Source organism: Abramis brama, assembly GCF_963993115.1.
Source record: "Abramis brama genome assembly, chromosome: 1".
Taxonomy (NCBI): Eukaryota; Metazoa; Chordata; class Actinopteri; order Cypriniformes; family Leuciscidae; genus Abramis; species Abramis brama.
Window position 1 is genome coordinate 25,275,834 of NC_139963.1, and position 12,119 is coordinate 25,287,952.

At 36.7% G+C, this 12,119-nt stretch overlaps 1 protein-coding gene across 1 annotated transcript; it reads right to left on the reverse strand.

Annotated features, from left to right (window-relative positions):
* Positions 1–7,732: 7,732 nt before the first annotated feature.
* arl5c (ADP-ribosylation factor-like 5C) lies at positions 7,733–11,873 on the reverse strand. The gene is made up of 6 exons (XM_084134577.1): positions 11,520–11,873; positions 10,543–10,603; positions 10,264–10,411; positions 9,971–10,054; positions 9,438–9,589; positions 7,733–8,408 (listed from the first exon to the last, which is right to left on the reverse strand). Exons 1-6 carry the CDS (start codon positions 11,563–11,565, stop codon positions 8,360–8,362), a joined length of 540 nt encoding a protein of 179 aa, XP_083990703.1. The 5' UTR covers positions 11,566–11,873; the 3' UTR covers positions 7,733–8,359.
* Between the last annotated feature and the right edge of the window lie 246 nt (positions 11,874–12,119).

The window sequence follows — 12,119 nt, forward strand, 5'->3', positions numbered from 1 at the left end:
TATATTCATATATTTAACTTTTTGTTTCTTGGGCAGTATTGGTGGAAATGTTATCTTTTTTGGTAGTTTTTGTGATTTTATTTGATTATTGAATTTAAAATGTTAAAATGTATTATTTGTTTATTTTTTAGTGAAATTAAAATTATTAGAATTATTTAGTGGCCAATGCTGATATATACTGGAGAAGAGTCCCAGCCTCTCTTACTTGTTGGCCTAATCATATACTATTGGCTTCTGACAGATGTACACACACAAAAAAAGTAATAAATGCACTAAAGTTACATATTATTTCATTGTGTATTAGATTTCAGATTACATTCTATCCTCAATAACATTTAACAAACAAACAAAACCATTCTCATAGTATTACATTATTTATGGGTATTGCAACCAAATAATTATAAGCTCAGAATATGCACAACACAAACAGTCACACCTGCATACAAACACACCCACTATAATATTTAGACAATGGGCTGAGCTCTCAGTAACCTGTGAAAATATCACCTGTGGCACGTCATATGAAAGGGGGTATAGCTCAGTGGTAGAGCATTTGACTGCAGATCAAGAGGTCCCCGGTTCAAATCCGGGTGCCCCCTGTTTTTTCTTTCTATCTTTTCTTCAGACCACTTAAAAAAAGAGGAGAAATCTTTAGTAATCGGTTTTCAAGTAACACATGGCGATGGCATAGGCCAGTTATCTGAAACCTGCCATGAATATCATATACCAATAAAGCAAAGAAAGGGTCTGGTTACCAAACACACAGATTTATGACTACAGAGAGCTTTCTCTCTCTATCTTTCTCTCTCTTTTTAGAGTTGTTGTAAAAAGCCGTAAACCTCAAACCAACTATTGCTTGTTTAGGCCAACAAGTACAATATTAAGATGACAGTGGAAATATGTGAAGGGTTGCACAGGAACAAACCAGGAAGAATCTGCTTTGCGAAAAGAAATAAGGCACACTCAGACCCACTGAACTACGTGCCAGGTATCAGTAACGATGCACAAATTGATCTGATGAAAGTCTCATGAAATCAAAATGTCTTTCTGTATTTGAGTGGAATGCATGTAGTTATATACGTAGCCACCAGGTGTCGGCCCAAACAAAGGGTGAAACAAATCTGCGAACAATTTTATCAAGCATCTATTATAGTGGAAAGGTGTGAACATTATAAGTGTAGGCTACTGGCTGTGTAACAAGGTCAGTATTCATCATTAAAATCAAATTATTTGTAGCATGAGCTATTGATGTGACCATAACAGAGTTATCACAATATTGCAGTCACAAGGATTTTCCATTTTGAGAACAAGTAAATGTGTAAACTTGATGGAATTCACTAACGACTTTTAATTTCGGAAGATATTTTAAAACAGTAGGAATCATACACCTGGTTTCAAAGAAAAACGCACGTATAGGCTACATAAATCATGCACCATCAGTGGATCTCAACCTTTTTTTTATTTCAAACTAGAATAGAAATACCTATGCCTATTTGTTATAAAATAACCAAATTATTATTTTTTAGCTTATTTTAATGCTTGTTTTGTCTTATTAATTAAAAATATATATATATAATTCTGAGGCCACATTGGAAGTTTGTTGAGAGCTCCTAGTGGGCCCCAGAAACCACTGCACTAAACGACTGAGAATACACATAACACATTTCATGTTGTTCCGAACACAACAAACTAAACAAAAGCAGAATGCCTCGTTGCTAGGAGACGCATGTCTACAGACAACAATATGTGTTCTAAAATTCCCTCAAAGTATCAAACATGTTTAACAACCTCCAACTGGATGGATTCAACTTCAACTTCCCCAAATCTGCAGACTGGGTCAGACTTTAGGCTGAAACTGAAAATTGGGCCAAAAATAAATTGTGTAGTGTTTCCCAGCCTTAACAGTATCGTTCTTGTGAAATGTCATTACAGCAGTGTTTTTATTACAGCAGTGTTTTGATGGAAGTTGGTTTCCTCATGCTTTTGGATTGGATTGCCGACTGTGAAAGCTGATTGTTCTCATTCTGCTGGATGATCTATCTGCTACCTTTGACACCATAATCATCAGATCCCTCTCTGTCAGCACTGGGCATCACAGGAACTCCACTTTGCTGGTTTGAATTTCACAGGTAGGGTAGCTATAGGTCTTTCAGGGTGGGGGGAACAGACATGGGCTCTGGTGCTCTTACCTTCAACTGCTCTTGTGAGTCTACATCCCCTCCAGAAGGTCAGTAAGTGAGCAACACCTCGTGGTACCTTCACCGAGAGGCATAAAATCACTTTCCAGAACGTTTTCGTTCACTGTTCCTTGCTGGTGGAATCTTCCCAACCCAATCCGCAACTCCGAATCCCTGACAATATTTAAGAAACAGCTGAAAACGAATTTCTTTTGTCAGCACATAACTGCATCATGCTGGGAAAAAAAAATCTTCCCCTATTCTTTACTATTCCTTATTCTCCCTGTTCTAGCTTGTACTAATCTAAATGATGTCTAAACTTTGTACCTGCACTTCTCATGTTTATTGCCTCTTTATGATGAATCGCTTGTTGTATTCCTCATTTGTACACTCAAAAAAATGAACTAGGAAGGTTGTACACTTTACATAATATATTTATATTTAGTTTACTTATAATAATTGTGTTTGTTGACTTGAAATGTTTTTTTCTATTAAGGTCCACGTAATTATGTCTCAACTTAACAGTACAAAATCCTAACGTGTTGTCTAAACACAAACCATTTACGTTAAGTAAAAAAATTCTTACATCCAGTGGGTGGCAGTATAGTGCGACGCCAACTGCCATTTTGCCCTAACTTAATTTGATTGTGTTCAATCTGCTTAATATGTAAAATTTAAGTTTACTTAATCCGTTTGTGTTGGATTACATGAATGATTTGTGTTGCATTAACTGAAACTGGGCAGTGCTTGTTAGTTCCCAGCATGCTTTGCATATGGTTGAATTAAGAGAGAATAAATGTTAAAATTAAGTGTTATTTTATGTTTTTTTGAGAAAATGAGAAAAGGGGAAGACTTGATAGTGTGTAATTGTGTTTAATGTTCAATTACGTTGGAATTATTAGAACCATTTAAAATACAGTGGGTTACCATTGTGGAGAAGTGTGGAGCGTTTTGTTTGGGTGTGGACTGATTTGGTTACTTTTAACTGCTTTGGTTGAAGGAGCATGTAAATCTTAGCATTTAAGATGTTAATATGTGCTACTGCTAGCAAATAGCTAGCTATAGTCTATTCATTTAATTATGTGTCACTAAAATAAATAAAATATGAATGGGTGAATGAAAATAACAAACACATAAGTTGAATGCAAATTAAGTAAATTAGTTGGGCTGACACTATTAAATTAAGTTGTGTCCAACCATAGTAAATAAGTTGAATCAACCTTAATAAATTAAGTTGACCCAACGTAAGTACATTAAATTGGAATAACAGAATTGCATAATGCTGAAATAAAGCAAGTTAATCATGTGGAAATCATTTCCATGATTTTTTTATGTTCATTCAAAGAGTTATTTTTTTTAGTGTAAGTCGCTTTGGATAAAAGCGACTGCTAAATGAATATATATAAATGTAAAGTATTAATTAACTTGCTTTGATATACAGAACAACAGACTGCAAGACAAATACCCTGAGAGGTAAAGCGGTCTTCAAGCTGCATTGATAAAATCATTAATAATTGTTTTTTTATTCACTCAACCCTTTTTAATATTGATTTTCTCACTGCAGTAGGCCATGATTAGACCAATGCAACAGGCCACATGTGGAACAACTCTTAGAAGAGTGACACAGTGCTGAATCAACACTTTTTCACATCGGGCCAAAAAATGGCTTCTTTTAAAACAAACATGTTCACATAATGTATTGTAATTGATGTGTATGTGGGAGTGTTTTTGTAAATGAATGCTGAGGAATGAATGAAGGGTGTGATCATTTTAATGCTGTTTTGGGATAAATGTATTATTAACGTGCATTTTTTTTAATTTTTCTTTTTTATCATAAGACTTTATCTGTTGACATCAGCCTGCCCAGGGACTACAGGTGGAAATTATAACAAGGGACAATTGAACATTGTCCCTGTTCAAATAAATAAATAAATTAAATGAAAAAAAAATTAAAAGAGTTTTATGTATGAAATCCCATAGTAATCTTGTTGAATGGCAAACATACACAAAACAAATATTCACACTGTCACACCTTTTAAATAGCCAAGGGTGTAGACTGATCATTGGATGACTACTCCGTGAAAAAGACACCTGTGACTCTTACTAGTGTGTGGGGGTATAGCTCAGTGGTAGAGCATTTGACTGCAGATCAAGAGGTCCCCGGTTCAAATCCGGGTGCCCCCTTCTTTTGACTATTTATTAAACTCAGACCACATTGTTAAATGACAATAAATCAGTATGAAAAAGCATGTAACTAACTACAAATCTTGGCAATAACAGGCCAGGAAACTGAGGCCTTCCATGAATCTTCATGGTCTTAAATCTCACCTACCAGTAACACAGTGATATGGGCCTGGTTTCCAAACACACACCCTTACTGACTACTAAGCAATTATTTCATTATTTTGGACTCACTTGATGACTCGACAGGAGGAGAAAGCATGGATAGACTATCATCAAATTTACTCACTCAACAAGGCTGTGTTGTCATTAAATGTAAAAACTCCCAGTGGTTCTTAACTCGGGTGCCGGGGCCCACTGGGGGCCTCAACAAACTTTGAAAGGGGCCTCAAGATGACTTCAGATTAAGTTAAGCTAAAACAACAAAAAAACAAGATGTTTCTCAGTAATTGTTTTTTTCTTAGTATTGTGTTTGTCTTTCTAGTTATGCCAAGCTCTAAAATACTGAATGAATGATTTTGTGGACAGGGTGTGGGGGTGTGGGTGGTTTTTGGAGTAAAAAAGGTTGAGATCCACTGCCATAGACACAACACCCTTTGAACACCTTGTGACATGCTAATTGTTTGTTATCCATCGTCTTTTACATTTATTTCTGTTGCCAATCAATGTTCGCCTACATTTCTGTTGCCGCAAACATCAGCACATCAAGTGTAATTTAGTCAAGCCAACAGGCTGAAGTACTGTTAGTATTAACATTAGCATTAACAACAGTTTTAATTGATTTGTTTGTTAAATATTAAAAGAAAAGGACATAGATTAAAATCATGTACATTAACTCTTTATTTACACCAGCATCATTTTATGGTGTAAACAGCAGTATAATACAACATGCAGGCCAAATCTTGATACAATATAGTTTCATAGGGCTTGCTAATGAGCAAAATTACATCAGCGATTTACACTGAAATAAAATTATTTATAAAGACTTTCTACAAGTGAGAAAGTCTGTTTTTCTCCTAAATAAATACTTTAAAAATTTAGCACATCACCTACACCTTTGTGAGGTAAAAAAAGAAAAGAAAAGAAAAAAAAGAAGGTTATTCAGAAACCTAGTGTTAGGGAATTTACAGTGAAAGACCCAAGGACCGGATATGATTAAAGAAGACCTAGGGCCCTATCTTGCACCCAGCGCAATTGACTTTGTACACTGACGCATGTATCATTCCTATTTTGCACCCGCGCAAAGCGCGCTTTTCCCTCCACAGAAGCACGTCGCTAAACTAGGGAATGAACTTGCGCTCCCTGGGCGGTTCAGCGCAAAAAAGGAGGCGTGTTCCGGCGCAAACGTTCCTTCATGCTATTTTGCAGGTTTAGAAAACAATTGCGCCACTAACCAGGAAAAAATAGTTTAAAGTCAGTGGCGCGTTGCGCATGTTATTCATATGCTATTTTAAGGGCCCATGCTTGGCCATAATCAATGTAGCGTGTGCACAACGCGCATACACTTTGATTCTCTCATCTACACAGAAGCAGCAGTTTTCATTTTTGCAAATCATACATTATTATGATAGATAGATAGATAGATAGATAGATAGATAGATAGATAGATAGATAGATAGATAGACAATTTATTATAAAAGCATACATCTAGCTTACACATTTACCCAAATTATCATACACCTTTTTAACCGAAGTTAATTTGGGTGGGTTTCTCCATCCCCAACGTCCCTGACGAGAGCGTTGGTCTCCTTGGCTGTGAACCGCTCCTGGCGCGCGTCTGGCAAATCCGCCGTTATAATAGGAATCCGCTTTAGAACAAAGCGCGTCTGCTCTTAAAGGGAATGTGAGATGACGCTCTGATTGGTTTATTTCACGTTACGCCCAAACCACACCTATGAATAATGAAGCTACTTCAGACCAACCCATTTTAGATTTGCGCCTGGCGCAAGAGTCATTTATCCCGCTGGGAAAATAGCAACAGCGCCAAGACCCGCCCACAAAGTTACTTGCGCTTTGCGCTTTGACACTTGCGTTTCAGATCGTTAAAATAGGGCCCCAGGAGTTAGAGGTGCAGTCAATTTAAGACAAGAGCCAGAATTATAATAAATTGAATAATTTTTTTACTGAAGATATATAGTTTGCAGTTTCATCAGCAGAAGTCAGCTTCAAGACTCACTAGGAGTTTGTAGGCCGCCCCACTTACAGTTACAAAGATCACAGCAATTATACCCTTCACCAAGGTCTAAGCTACTTCATTACTTCAGGTTCAGTGATTCTGATTGGCTAAGTAATAGATAAACATAGTAAATTTCCACACATGGACTGATGGGCAGTAGCACATCTCCATAGTCTGTACGGCTGCCACCAGGACCCTGAGTTAGGTACCAGTGGCCCTCCAACATGTTGAAGAAAACAAGTCAGTAATACCACTTGTTCCTTAATCTGTAACCAATATACCAGCACACACTCTCAGACACAGCTTCTTCCAGGTTGGATTTAGACGGGCTCTAACTATAAACAGGAGACTCTTCCCAAAACATCCAGATGACATGTTCTTTCTCTCAGTGAGAGGACACTTTAATATAGAACAGTAAAGTAAATGCTTTAACTAAGAAATTGTCACTAAAACACTAAACAATTGTCACTAAAACAATTTGGTTCCAATGACCCTTGTGACCTATAGCTGTCATGGTGAGCTAGAAGAACAGATATATGTCTTTTATCACAGGTTGAAGACCTTTCTCAAACAAAACGAGTCCACATTTCATCTCTGGAAGCCGGGCTGAATAAGCAAGCTCTGTTGCTGTATTGCTGGCATGGGCCAGACCCTTCAGTCACCTCTCAGATATCAAATACAGACATCAGAGAATACATGAAAAGAACATTTCAGTAATCACACTGGTAACTTCTATAACCAAGTAAAATCTCATAAGCTCATTCAACTCATTTGATATTTAGAAGGAAAAATATTGATTAATACCTTGCTTATAATCACTCATTAGATATACACTGAAGCAGCAGTGGATTTCAATCCACCCCCTTCAGATCATTTGTAAATGTAGTGTTGGGGACAGCTTTGATATAATGATTTCTACCTTAATGCATTAGAAAAGTAAAATGCACACAACATGCATGCCAAATAGATGTTAAGGTCTTTGGTCTGTTTCAAGTAACAGTTAAGAACAAAAGCATTAGCATACAGTTCGACAAAATGAGGGGACAGATTATCATCTGAATGATCAATGCAAATTGAGCTACAGTCAGCTTCAGTTGATCTGATAACGATCGATTGTCGTTCAGCCAGCACCTTTGTTTTACTCAACAGTCAAATACATTTTGAACCCAGGCTAAATACATTTCTCAAAGACAAAGGCAAGTTTTTAGTAGATTTTTATTTGTACAAAACTTTTTTTGTACAAAATTATATAAGAAAACATACTATGAATATCAAGTCTGTCTACTTTCAGAATAAAATACTTGAACACCATGTTCCATTCTGCATGCACACATCTGCACAACATACACAAATCAATTCCTTTTAAATACTTCAAGTAATGTTTTTCAATAGCTTAGTGGCTCATCACGGTTCAGTACGGGCATGTGAACCGTCACCCTCCCCCTCTCAGATGGCTGCCTGTAGACAATTACTCCACATGGGAAGCGGAGCCGTCGGCACAGCCAGAGGTGAATACAGCGGCACCAGATCATCATGATCATGTCAGATCATTTCAGAAGTCTGTAATGTAAACATGTGGACCTCTAGAACGGAGTCACATAATGTCCAAACACAAACGTGTATACACACATACACATTCTCTCACACACGCAGAGAGTCTTCCAGACTCATTCTGGTTTCCAGAGTAGGTGGATGAGGTGTGTTCCTCCAGACTACAGCATTATTTCAGTATTACTCCGAGAGGCACTGAGAGCTGGATAAAAGTCAAAGAAGGCCTAATCTCTCTTTCAACAGTTCCAGAGGCTTAAGAAGCACCGCTGCTGGACTAATTCGCCACAACACGGGAGCGCATCCAATCTAGACTGGCTGGTAAACTGTAGGGGGAAAAGAAAGAGGTGGTTAATACATTATAAAAAATGGCTCTCACTCAGGCTACTGGCTTGGAAACATCTTAACCTTATACTGCCTACTGTATAATATTGACAAATTTACAAACATGATCACAAAACAACAAAAAACAGTTGTACACAATCTGCTACATGCCTTTTGTCGTCTTCATAAACTGTATATTTACATTTTTTAAAAGTAAAAGGCCTTTAAGGATAATTCTTAAACTGTCCACATTCATGTCTTTTTGCTGAGAAATCAATTTGAAATCCGTCAGCATAAAAAAAAATCAGTAATATTTCAAGTTGAACACTTACTGGACTGAAGCGACTTAAGTTTACTTGATTATGCATACATCATATTTTAGAAAAACGAGCTTTGAAAGCTTTTAATTGAAAAAAATTTAAAGGCGAGTATCAAATATAATACATCAGGGTTTTGAGGAACATTTATTCGAACTCCCAAACATCATTGCACTGTGCACAATTAAAACTACAGAGCTTTGATTGATAAATGAAGCATAAAAAAAGCATCTAAATCTTATATTATTGAAAGATTGATTATTGGAAGAGTGACAACTGATATTTATATGCAGTTTATGTAAGAAGTCTGCTATACTGTTAAAAAGATCTCATAAATCTACATTACAAGCTATCAGAATTCTTCTTACTTTTTTGCCATATAAATATCAGCAACTGCACCAAATTGCATATTTTTGCCTCTGAATAAAACTGAGGTGTTTATTCCTCCTCGAGTATAAGCTCCATATTCTCTCTATATCATATACTATTATAATAGCAATTAAAGCCAGATGTATCAAATACGATACTAGATTAAAAAAAAAAAAAAAACACATACAAGCTTATAGATTTTTTTTTTCTAAAGGTTCAATAAATTGCTGATTTGAAAGGAAAACAAATATTTTTTTCTCACTACTATTTAATATGTCAGGTTTTACAGGGTTAAACAAGCAAAACACAGTGGTAAACATATGTACTCCTATAAAACACACATACCCTTCTCCAGTGAGAGCGCAGCAGGCCTGGACATGCCAGGAACGAGCGGTGAGCGAGCTGAGGGTCAGACTCTGAGAGATCTCTGCAGCAGACATACTGTTCTTCATGTCCTGCTTATTCGCCAAAACCAGCACAGATGCATTCTGCAGATCCTGTGTGGAGAAGGAATTAAATTAAACCATGTTCAAAACAATTAAGACTAGGGCTGATCTCACTTGAGATGGTCTAACTCTAACCAAACCCTAAAAACCTGATAATTTGTTTGCAAATCCAAAATGCACATGGAAATCCCTAGATGATTTTTCAATCACGTTAAAAAGTTTACATTCTTCCTTTTATCAAAAAAAAAGATTGATAAAAGCCAAAAAAACAATACTGTTTTGAACATATTTAAAAGGATAAATAAATTAATAAAATACTAAAATAAATGCATTTAAATAGATTTTAAACCCAGACCTTGATAATACATGTGCATGAAAAACCATGAAATATTCATAACAACTGTGTCATGAAGCAGCTGAATGAAAACTAACCTCGTGTGCAAGCATGCGATGAAGCTCCTCTTTAGTTACAGTCAGGCGTTCTCGATCAGTGCTATCAACAACCAGGATGATAATCTGTTACATTTAGAGGGGAAGATTATACATCTTGTAAAGGCTATAAAATTGACATATAAATATACTGTATATAATAAAATATATAAATATTTTATATACTATTAAAATATACTGTATCTGTCTCTCAGCAGTAGGGAAAGACACATAACCAGTAGAGATTCACATAACTCCCGTCACACTAGCAAAGCATGCAGGTTAAGGATACACACCTCTGTGTTACAGTAATACGAGTTCCAGGTAGCTCTGAGATTCTCCTGGCCGCCAATGTCCCAGACGAGGAAGCGTGTCTTCTTTATGGCGATCTCCTCTACGTTGCTGCCAATTGTGGGAGAAGTCTGCACGGCTTCTTTAGTTAAACTGAAGAGAACAGGGAATAGAAGGTTTAAAAGCTGAGTGGAAACATGTAGCATGTCGATGTGTCATGGTACAGTGGTAGTACGAAGCCACGTGCTTCTCCTGCTTATACTTTCAAAAAGAAAAACACTTACAACTGGTAGAGGATGGTGGTCTTCCCAGCATTGTCCAAACCGACAATAATTACTTTGTGTTCTAAGAAGAGAAAAGGGAGGATGTCACAAAAACACCGACATTTTAATCAGAATTTGTTTGATCTGTTCTGTATGATAATGTCATTTGATAACATCAACCTTAATATCCAAGTAAGGCAATTTTGAGAACTTAGTGAACTATGTCTGCTTGGGTTAAACAAAGTTTGGAAAAGTTGTGTAAATTGGTGTAGAATAACAACAGGTAAGCAGAACTCATGTGATCTTTGAACCTCACTGCTATGTACAGTCTTATCTGACATGTATGCAGAAAGAACAGAACATCCTAACAGACTTGCATAAACGTGTGTTTCTCAGTGACATGTTATTAGTGTCACTTAAAAGGCCTTTTCACATTGGAAACCTGGGAAATCTTGTTTCTCATGTCAGCTTTACTCATATTTTATCATGGTTTAGTAATTTGACACTGTACATTTTATTTACAACAGCGCGTGAAAGTTTCAGAAAATAAACAAATGAATGTCTAATAAACGCACCGATGAGGACGTTCATGATTGGTTGCCTGTTGCTAAACAACTTGGCGTTATAACTTTTGACACCATAAGTTATAACAATATCGTAAATATGAACCCTGGGTTAGAGGTGCTGACCATCTTACAAAACTACACACGTGAAAATCATAAAACTGGCCTTTAGTCGGAGTGTGAAAACACATTAACTATTAAGAGAGAAGAGTACAAACTAAGTTTCTCAGAAGCCAGGACAGAATGATGTCCGGCAAATTTCCTTTTGATTAATGTTACTGAAAACAAGTAAAGGTAGGCTATATTAACTACAGCTGTAACAACAAGGCAATTTTAAAAATACTTAACTTGGAAAAATAATACTTAAAATGCTATAATAATAAAAATCTTAAACCCCCAATTTCATAAAAACCTTTTTAAAAAAAATTCGCTTACCTCTATCTCCGAAAACAGTCATCAGTTTGGCGAACAGTAGCCCCATTTCCGAAGGCAGTGAATTTAAAATCACACCGGGTTTTCTGAACTCACCGAGCTCTGAAGTCTTCTGGTTCCTTTGGTTCTTTATATCTGAGCACTAAATACTTCTACAGACCAACGAGCGATACTATTCTCTTATTCTTGTTGCTCTGTATTGTCAAACATGCATTAAGATGTCTAAACTATGGTCGAAATGTTAAGAGATTCTTTCCCTAAGTGTCTGTTATTTAATCGGCTGGTGTCTGTCTAATAGCCCCTTTGCACTGATACATAATATCGGGCCGAAATACGGAGTTTCGTCGTGTTTTTCGTGGGCGAATGCATATTTAAACGATGAGTAATGACGCAGAGGTCGCGTCACGCGTTTCAGGGGGTAATCGAAACGGCAATCCTCATTGGACGCCCACGGGGATGACGCAAATTACCGTACAATTCTTTTTGTCCGTATATGGAACGGGGCGTGGCGTTCTTCGACGGTGTGTTGATGTGTTTTCGAGTTACAGGGGAATTTGAGAGGAAGTTTAATGGAACTTTAATCAGAAAGTAAAAGAAAGCTCA